Raw genomic sequence first — 22950 nt, 5'->3', positions numbered from 1 at the left:
TCGGTGCAGGGAGGGAATGTAAGCTCTGTGAAGCCACATAGAGGTAATGGCTGTCTTGTTTTACTGTCTCTCTGCAGGATCTCCTGGTGGTCTAGGGCAGTCCTTAAGAACACGGGCTCTGGAGCCAGGCTGCCTCAGTCCAGGCCCCTCCATTTACAAGTTGTGTGGCTTTGAGCAAACTTGCTTCATCTCTCTGAGCCTAGTTTCCTTATTTGTAAAATGATAATAAAAACTCAGTAAGGTTATGAGTTAATACATGTAAAGTGCTTAGAACTGTGCTTGGCACAAAGTACATTCTCAATAAATAGTGACAATGGTTATTGTCATTAGTAACTGGAGTAAGCGCTATGCAGAACTGACACTTAACTTTTATTGCATAAATACATCCATTAATTTAATAGATTTGGGTAGCTTTTAACGACTATGTCCAGGGCTCTGGTCTCCTTCTCCTTCTTCCCTAAGTTTTTTTGGCTGATGGAATCTGAGCTTCAAGTGTCACTGTGTGGAAAGGGCACTAGATGTATGAGCCTAGCCATCTTGTTTTCCATATAGTCATCCTTGATACAAGCAGCTAATTTATTATTACTATGTTCTGTATTAATCTCTTTACACATATTTTATCTAATCCTAAGAACTACTCTGAGGAGTAATTATTGTTAATATCTCTATTTTGCAGGTGAGGAAACTGAGGCTGGCCTCATGTAGCTAATAGTAAGTGACGGAGCTGGGCCTCTTCAAAACCCATGTACTTAATCATGAAATTACTCTTCTCTGGACTTCAGTGTATCTGTAAAATGAAATCCGCCCCTCCTCCCAACATCATTTCCCGTATTTCCAAGGATCCCCAAATGCTCCTAGTTGAATCCATGTTGTGCTACACCTTTAAACCCCAGGAATTTACAGTCCCACCCTGGCCTGATACAAAAGGTGCCCAAGTTACATTGATCTCTCTATCTGGGGTTTCAGGATTGAGTTATCCCCAAGTTGATCTGGCATAAGACTTGGGCCCCCACTCTAACCATTGGCCATAACAGACCACAAGTTGAAGCTCTTCTTTCTGATCGGAATCTAACTTTCTCTTCTTGGCTTATGGCCACCAGTGGCCCCCTTCATCTTCTGGATGAATCCCAAGCTCCTGGTGGTCTGTGGGATCACCATCTGATCTCTTCTCTCACTGTCCCTGTATCCAAGGGCACAGCCAAGGCAGCCACCAAGGGTCACTAGCATGTGCCAATTCACTGTACACCTGGAAGGCCCTTCCTCTTTCTCTTGTGTCCTCTGCTTGTGGCCCCTACTCTGCCCCTCTTCCTGGTCCCATAAGCGCCATGTTTCCCTCCAGCAAGGCATTTGTGTGTCGATCATCTGTCTATAGTCTGTCTTCCTTCAAGCTGCATTCAGTTCATTGCCACAACATTAAAGCACAGCCCCAGGCACAAAGTGAGCTCCTACTGATGCTGAGTGGTGTAGGAATGATGGAAAATTATGGACGCTCAAGGCAGACCATTTAGTTCTGTAGCTTACCATCTAGTTCTGAAGGCAACACCTACAGTTATGGAAAAAACATGCAGTGCTGAAGCAGGAGGAACATAGAATGCCTGAGAAAATCTTTCCGGAGAGAGCACAGCTTGAGCTGTTTGAGATGAGTGAGGAGTTGTAAAAGTAGAGAAAAGATCTACCACTAATAGTAAAATATCTGCTACTAATAGTAAAATATCTACTACTATTAATAATAATAATATCTATTAATAATACATTCACGTGTTTCTATGGACAAGGCACTGTTCTCTGCTCATTGTATATTTAACCCACATAATAATCATATGAGGTAGGTATATTAGTTTGTTAACCTGCCAGAATGCAATATACCAGAAATGGAACTGTTTTTATAAAGGGAATTCAGAAAGTTACAAGTTTACAGTACTAAGGGTAAGAAAAGATCCAAATTAAGGCACCAATAAGAGGTTACTATCACACAAGAAAGGCTGGGGCCATTGGAAACACCTCTATCAGCTGGAAAGGCACATAACTGGCATCTGCTGGTCCTTTTTCCTGGTTCCATTGCTTCCAGCTTCTGATGCAGTGGTTGCCTCTCTAGAATCTGTGAGCCTTCACTTAGCTCCTCTGGGACACTACCCTAGTTCTGGCTTGCTTAGCATCTCATGGGAAAGCACATGGTGATGTCTACTGGACTCTACATCTCCAAACATCCATGGCTCTGTCAGCCCTGAAGCAACTGTTCTCTAAGTGTCTGCATTGGCTCTAAGTTTTCTCCAAAATGTTTCCTCTTTTAAAGGACTCCAGTAAACTAATCAAGACCCAGCCTAAATGGGCGGAGTCACATCTCCATATAATTAAAGGGCCACACCTACAAATGGGTATACCACATCTTCATGGAGATGATCTAATCGGAAGTTTCCACCCTTATAATATTGAATCAGGATTAAAAGAAATGGCTGCCCCCACAAGATTGGATCAAGACTAAATCATGGCTCTTCTGAGTATATAATATTTTAAAGCTGGCACATAGGATCTCATGCTATCTTGAAGTTACATAAAGAAACTGAGGCTCAGAAACCTGAAACAACTTCCCAGGGTTATGTAGCTAGTAAGTGGTAGAGCAGGAATATGAATCCAGGGAGACTGGATCCAGAGTCCATGCTATGAGCTACTACACCATACTACCTCTCTAAAAAGAAGAACATTGCAAGCGCGGTATGGCAGGAATGTTGGAGGGTTGCGCTATGATCAAGGATCTTGTGTTAAATGCTGAGGATATAGTAAATGCACACTAAATGCTGTGAGCTAAACTCAGCGGGCTCTGGCAGGAGAAAAGGGGCTAATGCATCTAGATGGTGGAAAGGGTGAATGTTCCACTGAGGACTCTGGCCTTTATCCTGCAGGCAGGCAAGAACCACTGGAGCTCCTGCTGGGAGCAGCCAGAAGTCTGAGGTCTGGGACTGAATGTGAGGTTTTGCCATACTGGGCAACATCTGATCAATGTGCTCTCCTCTTCCCTCCTAGTTCTCTCAACTCATTAAGATCTTCCATTCCCTGGGTCCTGAGAAGTTCCCGCTTGTGGAGCAAACGTTTTTCCCTAACCATAAGCCAATGGTGAGTGCTCTTGTTTTACTCTGTGTATCTTTGTGTTGAGGGAATGTACATGGATGCCAGTGTCCTGGGTCCCTGTGGATGGAGAAGGTGGGGTCAGGATGGCTCCTGGACCACTGGGATCTAAGGAAGAGCAGCTATGTGCCATGGGGATGCCTGGCTTTTCTAGGCAAAGAGTTGCCTCTCCAGGTGAAACCTGAGGAAGGAGGGCAAGGGATAAAGGTGGAAAATATTCCTTGGGGCCTTGGGAATTTTCAGCAAATTAGGGGACAGTTTGAACTGGCACTTGTAGATACTGAATATTGGAGCCAGAGGTTGTTAATAAAAGTAAAAGAAGTCTCAAACATGGGATGCTATTTCATTCAAGTCCTGTCTGGGGCATGGTTTTAACTTTATTTTTAATAAAATTGGTAATATTTTATTTGCACTGATCATCAAAGAACAGTTTCCTGTGTGTCCTCTTCACATTTTGATACACCCTCAGTTGGTGCTGAGAGGTGGTTTGGGCTTAACTTGGAGTATGTGGTTTTGCCTCCCCTTCAGAGAATGCCTAGGTGGGAGAAGTTAGTGTCTTTTTGAATGAGGTCAAGAGTTATCCATCCACAGGCAGAGGAAGTTGGGAAGGAGGTGTTCTGGGCAGCTGGCAAGAGCCTGTGGCATGCCTGCTTGTGCAGTTGGTGGTCTTAAGCTTGCCCTCATGGGCAATGTCAGTCTCAGGGAACAGGAGAATTAACAGGGTGTCTGCTAGTCCCAGCTTGGGACCATGGGCTGTTTGTAAGAGTTCCAAGCTCAGTCTGCTAAGTGGAACAACCCCCAGTGATACTGACTGAGATGACTGCATGTTCCATGTGAGACCTGTCTGACTACGCACAGAAATTTTTCCGATTACCTTCCCCTTATGTCTAATCCAGTGAGAGTCACCAAACCCAGGGTGTGCTGGTTTGGATAAGATGGACAGCCCAAAGTTACAAAGCATGAGAAAATTCAGGGTTTATCATCAAACTAGCTGGTCTGATTCCCTGTTCTGCCTCCTTCTTAGATTGGGCAATGACTTAACCTCTGTGAGCTTGAAAACAGTGGATTAAGGTGTAATTTGTTGAGACTTAATGCTTTAATTGTATAAAGCACTGGATCTGGCACATTACAGGTGTTCAAAGTATAAAAGCTTTATGATAGGGGTAAAATCTATATTCTAGAATAGAATCAATAGTGAGGTAAAAACTGGCCAAGGGATTTGCAGCCAACCCAGTCTGTTGTGTGTGACAAGGCCAGCTGAAAGTTTTGATGATTTCCTAGCATTCCCAACCAGGCCAACCCATACTCGGAATGTCAGGCAGGCAGTTGGCATCAGGACTGCTGTTTACAGACCTCCCTCCCAACCTCCACCAGGTTGGGCGTCTTTAGGAGAGAACAGGCAAAGCTGAGTCAGGGCCCCATCTGGGAGCACCTGTGCCATTAATAGTTGATTAGATAGAGATCCAGATTCCAAAGAACCAGGGAGAATCCTGGCACGGGAATCAGGGAATTAAGTTCAGGGCCAGACTTAGGGCCAGGAGGAAATCGAGGATGAATCTTCTGAAACTCCTCCTGCCCCAGGAAAAGACTGGAACAGGGTAGGGTGCACGCCAGGAAATTTTGCTCTAGATGTGGAGGTGGACGTGGGGGCCAGGGAGCAGGGACCAGCAGGGAGGTAGTGTGCTCAGAATTGGAGCAGGCAAGCAAGACGGGCTTCCGAGACCTCTGCTGCCTATATAACACTCAACGGCGGCCAGGACACCATGAGGCAAGAGACGGCAGGTGTGTGATAGAAATAAAACCACTTTACTGTTTAGAATAAAGGACACACTATAAAAAGTGAACATTATGCAACATTACAAGACAATATACATTCACGGAATATAAAATTCATAAATAACATGGAGGAAAACTGTAAACAGTGCTACAAAATTTAGCAACAAATACATTCCTTCCAGGCAGGTGTTCTCTGGTTGGTTTCTCTCCATCACTTCTGGGTGTCAGGACAGCAGACTGGCTAACGGGAAAGGCGGGGTGCATGGGAGCACCTAAGGAGCCCTTATCCCCAAAGCATGAACTGTTTTTCTAAGTTCGTCCCCTCCTCTTCAAAGAGCAGACTTGGAAGTTGTTGATACCCCATCCCCCCCCATGTCGTTTTGCTTTTGACATCAGATTCTTTTAAGTTTTTCTTTCTGAATAAAACTAACCCTAGAATCTATTGCCATCTTGGGGTAACCCACATTGCTGACAGTCATGCAGAAGATGAAGGGGAAGAGCTGAGGCAGCTTAAGGGACTGTCTCCCAGGGACCACAGTTTCTCCTTGATGGAGCTATTTCAGTAAGTCATGTTTCTTTTCCTGCTCAAGAACCATGGTTTGATAAATGGTGCCCATGGGCTCTAGTCCAAGCACCACGATGCAGGTCTGGGGCTGGCTGAAGGGGGAGGAAGATTTACGGGTAACAGGAGTCTCCTAGACTTCTCCACCCTGGCCAGATGGGAGCTCTGGTCTTAGTGGAGAGAACCAGATGTGGGGCTTCCATGACTGGGAGGGAAAAGAGATGGCCAGAGGAGGCAAAAAGATCTTGGAATTGCCACTCTTGTGACCCCTGATTTTTTGGTGAACTCATGGCTTCGCAACTGGGTAGGTAAAGGAATGAGGTGGGGAGTGGCGAATGGGAGTGACCAGCAGACTGCCCAGGGCCAGCTGCCACAGGGCAAAAGCATGAATGTTCTTTCTACTTTTGGCCTCCTCCTTCCTACTACAGAAACCATAGGAATTCCTATTGGGAGGCTGGAGGACGCTTGGGGCTAGTTCCCTTCCAGTTTCCCTGACTCACCGTCCAGCTGCCTGCACAACAGAAGCATCTTACCCTCCGGTCCACTGTAGAATTTGATTCAGGAAAATGGCGGCGTATGGATTTAATTCCTCTTCTCTTAAACAATGTAATGTACACATATTACAGCCTACACAGGAGCCAAGCTTTAGCAAAAAGACATCCACGATATGATTGAAATACTGAAGTGTCTCAGCTACATAAATGACTTTAAATTATACAGTAAGTGAACAGGTGAAATAATCAAAACAAAGCTTTAGCTTATAGAAAGCTCAAACACCGTCCTCTGACCTCATCACTTTGCAAAGGACCTAGTGCTCTCCTCGTCAGGGCCTGGCAGGTGGGCTGGTGGCTCATCATCTTTTCTGCTCTGCAGGAGAACTTCAGGTGACTCGTGTTCAGTTCTCAGCCCGAGGCCCTCCTTGTGGGGGAACCATTCTCAGCCCAGATACTTTATAGAGGAGACACCGGTGTCTGTTCATGGAGGGGCACTTGTGTGAGTTGGGGCAGGGGTCCCACTTGTGAGACTCTGAGGCTGAAACAATGACGATCCCAAAACACCAAGTCTGGGACTCAGGGACTAAGGGCCACCAGCCTGCTGATCTCAGCTCCCTCTGCTCACACTGCCCCATGGATAGGGCCAGGCCTCCCACTTTACCTCTACCAAATGGCAGGGCCACAAGGTGCAAAGTAAATGAAATCGTCCCCAAGGAAACCAGGTGCCCGGGCGTTGTGTGTGTGACCGGGGGAGGATGGCACACCACAATGTGGTATTCGCTTCTTCTTTCTCCTGTTTCAGTTTCCTCAAGTGGAATGAACTGAAGATACAAATACTAATAGAGGATAAATACCATAATCTTAAAAAAGAGACAGAGAGAAATCATATTGTGTCACCACCTTCCCCTCCCAAACTTGGTAAAAAATACACTTATCATCTACTCTTGGCATCTCACTTTGACACTAAAACTTAAAATAATTTCATTTAATAGGAGAATTTATATTATAGTTTTATTTCATAAAAATCAACAGAGACCCTGCAGCTGATTTGCAGAGTCAGGCTTCCCCAGTGAACATCAACTTTGATTCTACATGGTGAGGAACTCAGGAGGTGCACTTACCCACCTAGCTGGGTGAAGGAGAGCAAGCGGGCCCCCACAAACCAGAAGAGGTGGCCGTCTAGGCAGAGAGGGGTGCTTGCAGCTTTCCCTCTTCTGCTCAGGCCCCTGACCCACAGTAACTCATCTCCCATCTGAGCCAAGCCAGTTAAATGCAGGCCCCCAGACATGAAGTAGGAGGAAAGGAGAGGGGCAGAGTTCAGGTGACCTCAGTTTTGGGGGAAAAGAGGGATGCTGAGGGTGTTCAGAATTTCAAATTTTAATTAAAATGAAAAAAAAAAGGCAACTTGGAATGTCGTGATTTTCCTCAAACAAGCAACAACAACAAAAGAAGAGATTAAACTATTGGCGTATTTAACAGCATTGAACAGAATTCTGTGTCCTGTAAAAAATTAGCTTATGTCCCGTGTGGGTATATGCAAATGTGTATACAAACACACCCCCTAGGTGAGCTAAATGCTATGTTGGAAATAGTATTCTCTACCCAAAATCTACTTGGCTATATCTGCAGATAGTGTATGGTGTGTTTATTTCTCCAGTTTACATAAGGACAAGCTCCCCGTTAAATCTACCAAAGAGTTTTCCAGGAGCAAATCTCGTGGGAGGCAGGGAAAGACATCATTCTCAGTTTTTCACCAGAGTTTTTGTACAAGGCAGGCAATTTGCCTCCTGACCTCAGGCAGGTGTTTAAGTCTTCCCCAATTCAGAAAGTTCAAATATTCTGACCTAGCTGCTTGCCCCTGGGCCCACCTTCTGGTCGACCCCAGCATTGCCAGGCTGGAGGAATTCTGTATGTGTTGCATTATCTCAGACCCTTTCTTGCAGTTATTTCCTCCCCCTGCCCCACTCCTACCTGCAGGCACAGATATAGTCTGGTTGGGACATGCAGTAGCATCTCCTTGGCATTAAAATCTTCTGTGTGCCTTGTATCTGTCAGCTTGCTGCCCTTGATTGAATCTGAAACAGGTGGCCTTTCAGCAACTTCCTTGTCTGTGTCCTTTATGTACGGAGGTGGAGGATGAAGGGGAGAAGGAGGAGGGTCTGAGAGATGGTGAGGCGGGTAAGAAGAAAGAAGGGTAGGTATTACAATGCCCAAATGGGGGTAGCTTTTCAATTTTTGTTTTCCTAAAAAAATAGAGATTATATTATTATGAAGAAGAGGGGTAGATACTCCTCATTCTTTCTGGCATGGCACCAAAAATTCCCTGGTGGAAATGGGTGATGTCAAAACCAAAAAGAAAGGACAGCGTGGGCCAGGAGGATGTTCCAAATAAACTCCATTTGACAAGCATAGACTCTTAAGTGTTCGAAGTGCTAAATTTGCAAGAAAACAGGCACTAATTTCATTGTCATCATCATCTGGGAAGAGTTAGTGTCCGAGGGAAGCTCAGCGGGAAGGGAGGGAGGTGATATGGGGCAGGGTCTGGCGTTCAGGGGTCTGTGGCATTGATGGTGGTTTTGTCTGGGAGGGCCCATCCTCGGTACCAGCTGCAGTAGCCACCTTTCTGCCGGAGGCAGGCGTAGTGCTTGGACTGGTAGCCAGGGTAGCCAAAGTTGGAGAGCATGTCGGTCCAAAGACACTCATTCTTGGAGGTCACAAAGCAAGGCAGGTAGTAGCAGGACTTGATCTGCAATGAGAGAACAGCCAAGGCTTGGTGAGCTCCCCATGGTGGACCTAGGTGTGAGGCTGACCAGGGTCTGGATTCAGAACCTGGGATACCCGCAGAGGGAGCTCAGCCACATCAGTTCCTTAGTGAAGATAATGATATAAATAATAGTAGCTAGCATTTCTTGACAACATATGGTGCTCCAGACATTCTGCTAAGTCCTTCTACTTTCCTCTCCTTAATTATGAGTTTTATCTTCCTTTTACAGATGAGGAAAGAGTAGCTCAGAGACGTTACGTAATATGCTCTGTCTGGGTCACACAGCCAGTAGGTGATAGAATTAGACACTGAGAGGGCTTTTGCCTCTTAGATGCCAATAGGCAAGGATGAGAACTCTTAGTTGTTCTAGGAAATTGAGGAATTAGAAAGATCAAAGTATAGGCTTTGGAGTCCAACTGCTTTGGGGTGGAAACCAGTGGGCGAGCTATGTAATCTTGGGCAGGTCACTTAAGCTCTCTGAGGTCCCAGTTCTTCATCTGAAAAATGAGGACAATAGTAACTAAAACACACAGGGTTGCTGTAAGGATTAACTGAAAGAAAGGCCAACTCCCTCCCATAGCAAGGAGACTTGACCCAGTGCTTGGGTTGAGGAGTTGGTTTTGCTTAAAGAACTCTGGAGTCTGTAAACTCCAGAATCAGCAGTCCTGTGCTAGCTTGCCTCGCTTGGCTTGGTACAGGGGCCAGGCCACCAATGAGTCAGTTCCCAGGATGACTCCTCTTGGGTCTGCTTGGAAGACCTGCCAGCTGTAAAGATCTTGTACCTGCTATAGCCTTGAATGGCTGGAAGGAGACAGGGCCATCTCCGGAAGGGCCCTCAATCCCTGGCAGCTTCTAAATGGGCAACACTAAAGCAGCAGAGTACAGCAGAAAGACATTCTTCCCTGACCTCCTGCAATGGTCAGCCTCAGGGAGCACTCCTCACCTTCTTTGCTCAGCCTGCCCCATCACCCTGGCCCCAAACCACATGCCCCTCCCAGCACAAGGACCCAGCCCTTAGAACAACAGCAGGAGTGGATATTCTCTGGGGCTGAGAGCCAGCACCTTCCCAGCATGCTCTCCCCAGGGCTTACCTTGCAGTTACAACCCAGGTGATACCGATAGTTCAGCCCTTTGCGCTGGGAGATGGTGAGCTGGTCCCATCTCTCCACAAAGTTGCACAGCCCTGTGTACACCTTACCATCGTAGATGCGACCTAGAGGAGGCAAGAGGAACACAAGGGAAGAGTGGTTTTATTCCAAGGTCGGCCAGAAGGGAAAGAATTTGCACACTTTTGAGAACCCATGTTAGGCCAGGCGCTGTGCATGTTAGGCCAGGTGCTGTGCTGAGTACTTTTCAGACCCATGATTATTTCACCCTCCCCCCAAAACCTTTTAGGATAGGCTGTATCCCTATCTCCCAGATGAGGAAAATGAAGCCCAGAGAGGTCAAGCAATCTGTAAGTCTCAAATCCATTAACTACTGGAGCTGGTACTAGAGTCCTGTTGACTTCCCTCATCAACTTTTCTTCTTTTTTGCATGACTACATTAATTGCCTTAAAGGTGGAAAACTTTAAAGGATAAATGTAATAGTTTGGGAGGTGGAGGAATAGGTATTTACAATCCTTCTTTATTTATAATAAAGTTGAACCAGGAGATTTCCCCTGCAGGGTCAGTGGTAGAGCTGAGACTAAGCCCACCTTAAATGTCAGAGCCAAGGGTTCTAACCACTGGACAAACACGATGGACTCAACACGGGGTGCTCTTCAGAAGTTCCTAACATGGGACTAAAGACTTCAGGACACTGTTGGGTCAGTTACACCTTCTCCATTCTTTTGAATGAAGGAATGGAGGACCTTCCAGATACTGTCCTAGACACCAGAGTTGGTATTACCTGTCAGCAGGTACTGGTACTTGTTGACCTCCAGCTTAAGGCCACAGAGACTTTCAGAAGCTTCTGTGTGGATGTACTGCACTTGGGGCATCTTGCTGAAGCCTCGGTACATCTGTGGGCAAAAGGAATGTCATGAGAGGAGGACCCAGACCCAGGAAAGATGCTGGTCTTCGGTCTAAGGGAATCGGTTTCCTGATAGGCCACTGTGTGCAATCACCAACCTGCCCACACAGGCCACCCTTCCCCCAGACTAGGCCACCTGGTCCCCTTTTCTGAGCCATGATGGGTGGCATCTTCCCAGAGAAATCTTTCCATCTAACCAGTCACACCTCCATTCCTACTCCCCTAACCACACTTTTCTCAAATCCCAACACATTTCCAGAAACCCAAAGAAGCTGCTGTGAAAGGGGTTGTGCCTGCTTCACCGACCTCAGGACCTGAGCTCCCAGAGGGCATTATCAATGAATGAAAGCATTCCCTCTCACATTCCCCTCCCAACATCTTCACGAGAACCCTGGACGCTAGATATTATAGCCCCATTTTACAGTCAATGAGACTGACAACTTCTGTTTGGCTGGCAAAAGGTGTACCCAGGCCTGGGACTCTCAACGTTTTTGTTTTTCTGAGGGGCTGAAAGCACTGGATTCCTTTACTTCAAATGATGCACATAAATATGTGTACAAATTTCATAGTTTTAACTGAATTATCACACTGAACCATAAGAAATTGCTGATATGGGACATTTCTCTTTGAAGTCAGCAATTTCATAATCTAAAACAGTGATCCTTAACCAGAGGTGATTTTAGCCCTTCACCACCACCATCCCCACCAGCAGACATTTGGCACCCTCCGGAGACACTTGGGGTTGTCACAATTGAGTGGGCAGAAGTGCTGCTGGTATCTAGTGGGTAGAGGCCAGGGATGCTGCTAAGTATCCTACAATGCCTGGGAAAGCTCCATCCACCCACAACTAAGTGTACTTAGCCCCCAAATGCCAATGGTGCTAAGGCTGAGAAACCCTGCTCCCAAATGAACCCATTTGAACCCCAAGACAGCCTATGAGGTGAGAACTGTCATCCCCATTTTATAGGGAGGTTAAGATACATGTATAGGAACACAGTTGGGAAATGGCAAAGCTGGATTCCAAGCAGGGGACCTCGCCCCAGAGTCCATGGTCTCCACCATCACCCCCTGCTGTCTCCCTTTGGACCCTCAGAGGCTCATCACCAAAATCCTCTGATGTGAGCAAGTGCCATTTCCCCTTATTGCCACTGTGCCTCCTTTATAAGCCCGTGCTCAGGGGCACCAGTATGAACACAAAGAAGTCTGAGCCAACTATATGATTCCAGGTCAAGCCCGCGAGTGTTACTCAGGCAAGGATCTGCCAAGACAACTTTGTTAACTGTGTGAATTGGTGGGACAAGGCACTGAGATGTTGCCCATTCCCAATCTCCCTCCAGTTCTCAAAGTACATAGGCCCTAGACTGCTGGTGGCCTCTGGGCTTGTCCTAAGGATTTACAATAGGACAATATCTCTACTTCAGTCCCTGATGTGTGTTTATTAATTTACTGATGGTAATTGTAAAAAGCCAGACCTCAGCTCATTGTCATCGCATCTAAAGGCTTCCATTCAGTCTGATGGGGTTCTTTTTTTGTCCTTACTCGTCTTCTTTTAGATGGCGATCTACCGCATTTGGGAGCCTCTGCCTTGTTTAAGGGGAACGCTGATCTAATCGACTCAAGTGCAGATGGTTTTAATTTAACTGGTCTCCCTTCTTAACCCTCTTCTTCCCCAAAGCTTGCCAGCTGAACAAGGGAATGCAGCCAAGCCCTGCGGGAAGTGCTGTCTACACTAGGAATTATGCACAGGAGAGCAGGGGGGTGTACAGTCATACCCCCTACTTCCACAGTGATTGATGGTGCCTCTCTGGCTTTAATAGGAACCATGTTTAAAAGTGCTGCCATGTGCATGCCATGAAGTATGGCCTTCGAAGAAAATCCCCTCCACGTACTCCTGGGCAGAACAACTTCTTATTTTGGTGTGGAGTTTCCTTGAATTTTTGGCAAAGGCTTCATCTGAGTACTCGCTCTAAGTCTTTTGGGCTCAACCTACTGGAACATTAGTTCATTCTAAGTCTGTCTTTCCCCTTTATCTCCTCTCTGCCTTAAGGATGACAATCTAACCCTTGTTTAGAGTAGCATGCTTTGAATTGCTTACTAAGAACATGAGTCATTGAAATCAACTTGACATCACTGCTACATGTGAGCTTGAAGGAACCTTTATATATTGCTTCTACAACTTTCACACAGGACTAAAATTTTAAAACATCTCGGTTCACTGGATCTAACAAAACAAACCCCGTGCTGCATTTTAGAATCAATTCTGAAAGTAACAAAATAGTAAAGGTATGATAAGGGTATATTTCACTCATTTTGCTGTCTTGACTTTATACGTATCTTATCTTGACTTAAACATTGATCCTAAAAGTATCATTAAGTCTGCAGTCATAGTCATAGAGATCTAGAATTGGTTTGACCAATGTGGAAGGGTTATAATGTCCTGAAACCAGAAAACCATAGAATCTCAGAATTGGAGAGGATGCTAAAAGTAATCTGATCTAACCAAGGCAATGAAGAGTTAGTGGTAAATTCAGGTGCTGGAGAAAGACAGGTGGAGTTTGAATCTTGTCCCTTCTACTTATTAGTCACTTGGCAAGTTACTTAACCATCTTGGGCCTTTGTTTTTCATTTGTAAAATGGGACAAGGTGCTTATATGATAGGGTGTTCCTGCGAATTTCATGACTTAGGATAGAACTTGGAAGTAAAAGTTAGCTTAAACCCAGTTATACTAAAATTCAGAGTGAGAGGAGGGACTGTTTGGTCCCCCTTTTCTTAAGTGTCCAATCTCATTTCTCAGTGCATGTAGCAAATGCCTTCAGACGTAAGCAGGTTACTGTTTGCCAGCTAGCCTCTACTGCATCTGGCCCCCTTCTTCAAAGTTTCATGAAGTTAGCTTCCCTTGGGGTGAAGGGACAAAAAACATGAGAAAGAAGTTTCTAAGTCTGGGATCACATGCATAATTTTTAGAAAATTTCTCGTCTCAGCTCTACACTGACAGCATGAAGCATCACCAAGATGCTGTCATTTCTACAGAAGAGCAGCACAATGCTAGATGCTGCTTTACATCATGAACTTATTTAAATCCACGATTTTTCTCATTTACACACCAAGCAACTGAGGTTTGAAGGCATGAGGTGTTTGATGGAGATACAAAAGTGTATAGTCTTTCTCTCCCAGGATGCGCTGCTAGCTGGGGAAGCAGAGCACACGAGAATAGATTCAATCTCTGCAGTGAGAGCCACAGACCACAAAGAGTCACGGGGTGGGAAGCAGGGAGTGGTTCTCTATGGGCTGGGGAGGTCAGGGTTCCTCGAAGATGCTGGGCTCCAGATAGGGCTTCATAGGTGAGCCTTTTGTTGCTTATTTGATTAGACAAACTGCTGATGGAAAGAAGTCCCTGGGAGTCAAAGGTTCTAATTGCCCAGTAGATCTGCTCTGCCCACGGTCAGGACGTAAAGCACATGACTAGCAGGTATCCCCATGGGACCATTCCAGTACCAGCTGCAACATACTGTCCCCATGTGCTGTCCCCTACAGCCTGAGATCATGTGTCCACAGGACACACAACAGCTCCTGGCAAACTAGACCACTTTCTCATGGTCCTGATGAGACATAAAGTCCGCATAGATTAGACTAGCCAGTTCTAGTAAACTTCACCTTCGCACCCCAGCCCAGCCCCAGCTAATCTTCAAATTTGGGTTTGCAAATTCTAATGCCTTGCACCCCTCCCTCACACACACACACACACACACACATACACACAAACCTGTACATGTCTACACACTCAAGTTGTGCCTGAGAGGCAGATTTGAGGCTCCAGAGTTATCAAAGGGGAGAGCAGCTGCCTGCCTTTCATCTGGATGACCAGTTTTGGGGTGGGGAGGTATTCAAGAGAGGTCAGACAGGATGGCTTAGAATTCTCATATCACAGAGTTAACTTCAGTCCTGCTCTGAGGGAGCTTCTGCTCACCCCATCAGAGTCTCAGGGGTAGGCTTTCTAATGCTCTAGAACAAAGCTGCGCAGGGACCAGCGCCAAAATTCATGCGGGCTCGCCTCTCTGGCCTCTCCCCTTTCCCTCCTGCAGTTTTCCACTACACCCTTTGCAGGATGTAGCAAGTGAAGAGCTACACTGTGTGTGTGTGTGTGTGTGTGTGTGTGTGTGTGTGTGTGTGAAGTAGGGGCGGGGGGTGGAGTGACAAACTGAAGATGAGCTTTTTATTTCTCAAGGGGAAATAGATATAAATGGTGGGGGGACCCAAGGTAGGTAGCAATGATTAATCAGCCTAAGACAAACTCTGTATAGTTTTGCCACTTTTTAACTACAAGATCTTGGTGCCTTACCTGTAAAATAGAGGATAGAAGTGTACCTATTTCACAGGGTTGTTGTAAGGATGGACCCATGCAAAGGCTTGGCAGGTGTCTGGCAAATAGCAAAGGCTTGATAAATGTTACTTGTATGGAGTATTATATTAAATAATATAAAAACAAAACAACTAGAAAAAAAAACAAATATTTTCTCTGCATCCATGGCACATGGATTGTGCTAAAAACAGTGAATGTACTTGGAGAGGAAGCAGGGAGGGATGGAAGAATGGATGGATGGATGCAGTTCTCCTACACCTATGTCAGCACCTTCTTGGATCTGCAGGCTGCTCTCAAGAGACCAGCAAATGGAGAGGTCTCTCCAGATAGCGAGGCACTGATTTTTTTCTATGAGCCATCTAATACTGGGCTGGTAGGGAGAGATAATAAAAGGCATCAGATAGTGTAGATGATCAAAGAAAGATGGCAGGGAGACTTTGGGAGTCGTGAAAAAAACACATGGGCATGGGAAATTTTGAATCTCAATGCTTCAGCTTGGGAACCAGAGCTGCCATTAATCAAACACATGAATTTGTGCAAGTCACTGACTTTTGAGCCTCTGTCAGAAGCAAGGCTATCAGCACCAAGATCCCTTCTAATGCCTAATCCTTGATCCACGAACCTAAATGAAGAATGGTGAACTGATAGTATAGACCATCTGTCTGGGAAGGGGTGGTGTGCTCTGAAGGTGACAGACAAGGAAATGTTACTGGGCCCTAAACAACATTGGCTGGCCTGACAGTAGAAAGGGGGAGTGGGACTATGTGCCCCAGGGAACAGCTTCTGGTCCCCCTGACCTCCAGGCTCAGAAAGCAGGAGGGAAGCCGGGCAAGAGAAGGAACCGCCAGCTATTTCCCTCACAGCTCTCTGCTGGCCACAAAGTACCACGAGGACTGTCCCACAGCAGGTGGGCGAATGTGTTTCCTGAACCTCTTCTTCCGTCTAATCCTCTTTGGCATTCTCTTGCCGCCTGAGATTGTGAAGTGGGTTTTTTGGGTTTGTTGGTCTTGTGGGTTCTCCACCTCCACCCACTCTCCTCTCCCTGCAGCCATCGAGAGACTTAAGCTGGTCTCATGACCAGGCCGGGGCAGCCAAAGGCAACCGGCCAGGGCTGACTCTGAACATTACATAACCAGAAATCTGTGGATGTTTCCAAAATTGAATCCAAAACAACTGATTGCACACAATTTGTCCACCTAACCTCGGGCCTTGGATTGCAGGGATAGAGGGAGACCCAGAGTCTGCCTCTAGGATAGTGGGGTACTATCAGTAGGCTGTGTCTACGTCCCCCACTCAATTCCACCTGTGTATCAAAGCTCGTCTCCTCTGGCGAACTTTCAGGCCAGCGGAGTCTCACCCCCATGCCCTCATCAGATGGCTAAGCATTTCCTGAGTCCCTGTTGCATGCCAGGTCCCATCCTTGTTGCTCAGGATGCAAATGTCAACAATGAGGAAAAGGGCTGGTAGCTCCCTTGGACCTGAGCACACCCCATCTTGAATTGCTGATTCATCACGCACTCGAGTCTCCTCCCCTAACCTGCCTCTAGTCCCTAAAGGCAGGAACGGTATCTTCCTTAGGACCTCCATGGCCCCTGGCTCAGAGCTCTGACTGTAAGACAGGTGCTTGGGGGGGGGGGCGGGGGGAACTGATGGGCCAATGGCTGAGTGGACTGTTATCCAAGGTGGAACCCCCATGCTCCTGTGAGGCAAATAGCAGGAGCACCCCCTACAGTACCTGCCACCCACTGCTCCTTAAAAGGCACTTAGAGTCCTCCCTGAGTTGGGAGGGCTTTTTAGGGGCATCAAACCCAGCTCTGCACTGCAGCTGATGGCAAAACTGAGGCCCAGGAAAAGGGATGATTTCAAAGTCACCAAGCTGAGACCAGGAAGAAGATTCTCTAGACTTTGAATCTGCTGTTCTTTTCCCTAAGGCATACTTCCGCACATGCTTCATACTGTTAATATGCTCAATAATATGCTTCATAATATGAAAATGTTTAGTACACCTTGCTAACTAGCCGGACACAAGAAGACGATTAGAGCTGGAAAAATAGAGAAAGAGGGTGCAGTTCCTATCTCAGAAAGAGGGTCCTAATATCAACAGAGGTTCAGCGTAAAGACTGGAGGGCTGCATGCCCAAACTGTGATCTCGGCAACTGCACAAGACCTATAGGCATTGCTGCAACCCAAAAAGACAGAGCTCGGAAGAGCCATTAGAGACAAGCTAAGTCCAACCCCCTGATTTTACAGACGGGAAGACTGAGGTCCGGGGGAAGGCAGTCACTTGACAGAGGTCCTCCTGTTGCCAGGTAACGAGACTGTTGCCAGGTAACGAAACTTTGCTGCCTGCTGTCTGCTTCCACAGCTCAGCCTCTTAAGGACTGCCTCTAAGTGACTCCACCTGCAGAGACTCCAGCTGAGGCAGCCACTCTCCCCTCCCTCCCCTCCCTGCCCATTACTTTCTGCCGCCTCAGCAGTTCCCCCTCCAGCAGGGCGGAAGGCCTGGGGCTAGGGCTTACACATTGAACAAACACAGAGCCCAGTTTCAACCCGCCGGCCTCCTGGGGCCAGGACCCAGAAACCCTCCTGGTGCCAGGGCGACAGCACTCACCTTCATCTGCTTGATGGTGTAGACCAGCGTGCCAAAGGGCCCCTCCTTCACCAGCTTCTTCCCCACCACCTTGGCCCGGATCACTGTAAGACAGAGACAGGCGGGAGGGAGGTCATGGAGAACTGAACCACACAGGAACAGCATCTCAGCAGGGGCGTGCCAGCCCCCCAGCAGGGCTTGGAACGGCTTTCTTACCTTTGAGCCAGTTGGGATAGATGATTGTGTTTATAAACGCAAAAATTCTGGTGAAAGACAGTGGGTGAAGTGGGGAGGGCAGTGGGGGAGGAAGGGGAAGCAGCCATCATTCAAGTTAATTACCCCAAATGTTCACAACTGCCTGCTGCAGAAATGCCTGGGCTGCGCTCATACCCTAGGGGCTTTGGCAAATGTGTGGTTTCATTATAATCCACTTCTGCTGGAGCTTCCTACCTCCTTCCACTGCCCATCTGGCAATCCTATGGTCCCCCAGATCGATTCTCCTTCCATAAGCACCCTTTCCTAACCTTCACCTCATTTGGCTCTTGCTTCGCACACATAAATCCCCGCCGTGTTCACAGGGTTGTGACACCCCAGCTCCCCCTGGTGCCCCAGTCGACAGTCTGATCCAGCCCTCAGTACCCAGCACTTACATATTAAGGAAGGCAATAGAGTCTTGCTCAGTGAGGTTGGCAGAGGTTGGGAGCAGGGCTCGGGAGGCAGAAACTGAACGGTTCCGATTCCAGTCCTGCTGTTTATGAGTGTGGAACTTCAGGCAACTAACTTTGTTCAAGTCCCTATTTCCTCTTCCACCATACAGGGAAAATAAAGGTACCAGCTTCCTGGATCGAAGGGATTAGGCAAGATAATGCACTTGAAACCCTTGACAGTGTCTGGGACATAGTTCAAATTCAATAAAGTCTAACTAATGTCATCATCGTCATCCTCGCCAAAAACGGAATGGTTGAGCACGGAAGGATTGTTACAATAGAAAAAGTTTCCATTTACTGCACTCCTACTATGTGTCATTTTACTTGTTTACCCCCTCACAGCCAGCTTTTAAGAGCACTCTGAGCTTTCACAGTTATGCAAAATAGGGAAACTGACAGAGAAGTGAAGCAGACCATTTATTTCCTCTATCTGAGAAGCAATTTTCTTATCTATTAGAAGGCTGTGACTAAACCTCTGGGAGTTGGAATGAGGAGTAAACAAAAGATGCTGCCTGATTTCTCACCATAATGTCATGCAGAAAGGGGCTGCTCAGTAAATATTAGTTGACTGTGAATACTAAAATAATTAGATACAGGACGATGAGGGCTGTAAGAGAGACTTTTACCAAGTGCAGGGGGATCTGAGAGGAAAGGGACTGACTTTGAATTTATAGGTGCCGTGTTCTCCTCTTTCTACTTAATGTGAAGCAGAAGCACCCAATAGCTGACTTCAAGTATTTGTAGAGCAGGCACATGGAGTTGCAAATGGGTATGTCTTAAAGACAGAATTCAGAAATTACCAAGAAGTATTTATCAGCAATTGGCTCAACCAAAGAAAGTCATCTAGAAACAAGAGCCAGCAACCAAAAGTAGAGGCTGCCTTAGGGGCAGATAGTGTCTCCATCAAAGCAGGCTAGGTACTCTTGTGCCAGGATGTTGACCAAATGGAATGGATTTTGCATGTATGGCAGCCATACCTGGAATCACAAGTTGAACTCTTTCAGCTCTAAGATCTTGTCATTCTTTCCTACCTCCAGGTGCACGTAACCCAAAAAGGGCAGGTGCTCAATAACTGTGAAACAGAACACCTTTGCTCACCAACCCCCTCCCATTCATAGGACATTCTGGTAGCTCCACTATCCTCCCCCGGTGTGTATGCCCTGCACCCAACATGCTTCCCAATTGTTTGAATCCAATCTGACCTGATCTCTCTAGGAACTAAGTCCCCATTCCTATAAGATTCTGTAGTATTCCTCCCCAAATAAGCTTGGACCTTACCCTCCCAGTCAGACATGAAGTCAGGACCCAGATGAATCAACCACCCCTCGAAGACTTGCTTTGACAGTGGTGGCAAAGCATCAAGCCCATTGGTAAAGTTAGCAGTTTAGCTGAGGCAATTCAAATTGGGAGGAGGCAAGTGGCTGTTTCCAAGCCTGCTATAAAAATGAGAGGTTGGCAAGATCTCAGGCCAAGCTCCCTCAGCATTCTGCATCCACCTCTGTGTCTAACCTTGCAACAGTATCCTCGGCAGGCAGCCATCCTCCCAGAGGCCCCAGGGACTGTTTCCTCTATGTTAACTCCCACCGGCAGGTTGTAACAGCTTAATTGTTGGACAGAAAGCCTATCTGCCAGGCCTTTACTAGTGATTCTTCCAGAATGCATGTGGATTCATCATCTTTCTCATTAGCACCAAAGGCAAACTAGGGAGTGAGTCTTTGCCTTAGGGGAAAAAAGAGCAAAAGAGGTTCCTTTAAATAGCAATGTCTACCCTTTCCTGGCTCAAAAGTGACTTGACTTGATTTAGACATAACATGTCATAAACAGATCTGTCCCATAAAGCTGGGCACTTCTGGAAGCTTCTGTGCACACAGCCAGCCAATTCCTCCCTTACCCTGAAATGGCCTGAATTTGGAACATTTTCATAGGAGGACAGGTCTATGAAAAGAGAGTAAGTTTTTGCAGCCAGAAGAACAGATTCAAATTAGAGTTCCACCATTACTGTGAAGCCTCAGGCAAGCCCCTGACTCCTCCAGTATCTCTCCTCTTAAATCTCTCCCATTGTCTTTGCTCAATGCCTGTCACATGGCTTATATGTGAGGTACATACTACTAGCGGAACATAGCATTGAAAAGCACAGGCTCTAGACCCAACTGCCTAGGTTCAAATCCAGGTCTGCCACTGTGTAACCTTGGGGAAATAAATGAACCTCTCTGTGCCTTAGTTTCCTAATCTGTAAAAGGGGGATGACCATAATAAAACCTCATAACATTCCTAATAGGGTTAAATTCAATTACTGAGAACAGCGCCTGGCCCATCCTAAACCCCATGTACTATTAGTGTGGCTACCACCACAATGACTTCTATTACCATCTGACTCAATCCTGCAGGATCTCGAGGCTTCTAACATGCACTGTAAATGGTACCAATGACAGGGGTGGTGGCAGAGGAGGCAGTCTCCCTTGGATGAGAAGAAAGGCAAACTCATCAAAAACTGCCTGGTCTTGCAAATTTTCAGGGAGAAATGCGGGAGCACAAATGAGCTGATCAGAACAAACATACAGGTATTTTTCAGCCTCAGTCTGCTGCTCCATCACAGCTGCCTGCCCCATCTTATCATCCCCGCACACCCCAAGAAGGGCCTACCAAGGCCACTCAAACAAGATCCCACAGTCACAGTCCAGAAAGATTGAGACAGATGACCCAGCATAGAGACCACACCAATATTTATTTTCCCTACAAAACCTGGGCTAAACTGAACTAGAAATTACATAACATCCTGCTCTCCCAAATAGAATCACAAAGTCCTTCCAAAGTAAAATCGCCAGCCAACCTCAAATCTGTCTATTTGGTTTTTGAATTAATATTTCTTTATTTGTTTCAGTTTCTCCTCTGCAATTCAAGTGTGTGCTATTTTGTACTTTTCTGTTTGGCAACAAGAGTTCTCCCGGGGCAACTGCCAGCCCAAAGGCCAGAGTGGACAAGGGAGGAGAGGGAGGGTCAAAGTTTCCCACCAACAGAGGACAGTTTCTAAACTGGGAGCTGGCGGCATGTCCAACCGTTCCCTCCACCTTGGTGTGATGGCAAGAATCCAGCCTTCAAGATGGTCTGGGCTGGACACAGGTTTTCTTTATTTCCCCTCGTGCTGTAGACTGGCCTCCACACGGTCTGCCCAGCTAAACCAACATGGGAGTGGATTGGGGTGGTATCCGGAAAACTGGGTTAGGTGCTTGTGGGAGGTGACAACAAGAAACAGAAGCTCCATGTCCTCTGTTCACAGAGTGCAGTCTACCCTGGGAGACAAGGTTGCAGAGTTCATGGCTAAAAGGCCAACTTCCAAGACACAAAAGCACCAGTCAGAGAAGGGACAGATGAGGCATATCCTGCATCTCCATCTTTGAGCCTCTCTCTCTGGGCTTCAGGGGGGATATGGAGGTCAAAAAAAAAAAAAAAAAGGAAAGAAAGGATGAAACAGTATTTTAAGAATAATATTTAAGAAGAACTTGACCAGGCTGTGTTTGCTTATGTGAGTGGTATAATGATCTATAAATATACACAGGGCCCTTTTATATATATATATGATATACCTGAGGTTCTAGGTGTAAAGGTGTATCTATAGAATTATCTGTTCTTTGAATATTTTTAGGAGGGCTAGTAAGAGCTTGAAAAACAGGACAAACATGTCCCTTCCAGAAACACAACTCCATGCTGCCCCCTCCCTAGCTATGTGGACCACAAACAGCACACGTAGTGAACAAAAAACATTGCCAGAGGCGAACAGGATTCAGTTAGCAGTACAGCTCACCGGTACATCTCCAGAAATTGCACATCTGCTGTTCATCAGCATATTCAGAGGGGGACAAGACACCCTTGAGCTGGCTGCCGCCTCTCTCCCTCTCCTTCCATCCATCTCATCCAACCATCAGTCAAATCCAGGTGGCTCTTTCTGAGCTGATGTTGAACCTTCCTGCTGGCACACTGGAAGGCCAAGCAGCAATCATGCCAGCTTAGCCGGTTTGGGGACCGGATCTATTACCCAAATCAATGTGTACCACCCTAGGGAACTCTGGATTTTGTCCATCTGGGAATCCTATCAACACAGTGCAAATCCTCTCCATGATACAGGAGTTCATTTGGCCATCTGGTGCTTGAAATCCTACCCATGCCACACACATTGGAGCACTCTCAATGAAGGCCCCATGGACTGACTTTGTTGGCTTAATGTATGGTTTGTAGGAGGACAGCAAGGGTTAGTAAGGCACAGGTGGCTGGTGGTACACTGAATTTCTCCAAAATGGGAAGTCACTGTTAGTGTCAATCCCAGACCAGGGGCTGTTCTCCTGAGAGGACTCCAGCAGGCAGGTTCTAGATGGGCAGAAAAGCCTGACTGAGGGGCTCACTCTTCTACTGTGGGCTGTAATTGATAGGAAAGAGGGGGCCTGGGACTGTTAAAATGATGCCCAACATGTGGAACACTCCAGAAACTAGGAAGGAAGAATCCCTATAATCCAGCTTGTCTGACACTTGACGTTAACTTTCCAGTTGCTGTCCCCATAGGATGA

At 46.6% G+C, this 22950-nt stretch overlaps 2 protein-coding genes across 2 annotated transcripts in view; one reads left to right on the top strand and one right to left on the bottom strand.

The window, feature by feature from the left end:
• The window catches only part of SYN3 (synapsin III), a 437285-nt gene that overhangs the window by 113541 nt on the left and 300794 nt on the right, over positions 1-22950 (top strand). The window contains exon 5 of the mRNA XM_077168643.1: positions 3022-3111. Within this exon, the coding sequence (XP_077024758.1) occupies positions 3022-3111 (90 nt within the window). The remainder of the gene's footprint in view (positions 1-3021; positions 3112-22950) is intronic.
• TIMP3 (TIMP metallopeptidase inhibitor 3) overlaps positions 4909-22950 on the bottom strand; it is a 56278-nt gene continuing 38236 nt past the window's right edge. The window contains exons 2-5 of the mRNA XM_077168638.1: positions 17706-17788; positions 10611-10722; positions 9811-9932; positions 4909-8701 (exon numbers count right to left, since the gene is read on the bottom strand). Coding sequence (XP_077024753.1) covers positions 8504-8701; positions 9811-9932; positions 10611-10722; positions 17706-17788 — 515 coding nt within the window. The 3' untranslated portion in view covers positions 4909-8503. The remainder of the gene's footprint in view (positions 8702-9810; positions 9933-10610; positions 10723-17705; positions 17789-22950) is intronic.

The sequence above is a fragment of the Tamandua tetradactyla genome, chromosome 7 (genome assembly GCF_023851605.1).
Source record: "Tamandua tetradactyla isolate mTamTet1 chromosome 7, mTamTet1.pri, whole genome shotgun sequence".
Classification (NCBI taxonomy): domain Eukaryota; kingdom Metazoa; phylum Chordata; class Mammalia; order Pilosa; family Myrmecophagidae; genus Tamandua; species Tamandua tetradactyla.
This window is presented reverse-complemented; position numbering and strand designations above follow the sequence as displayed.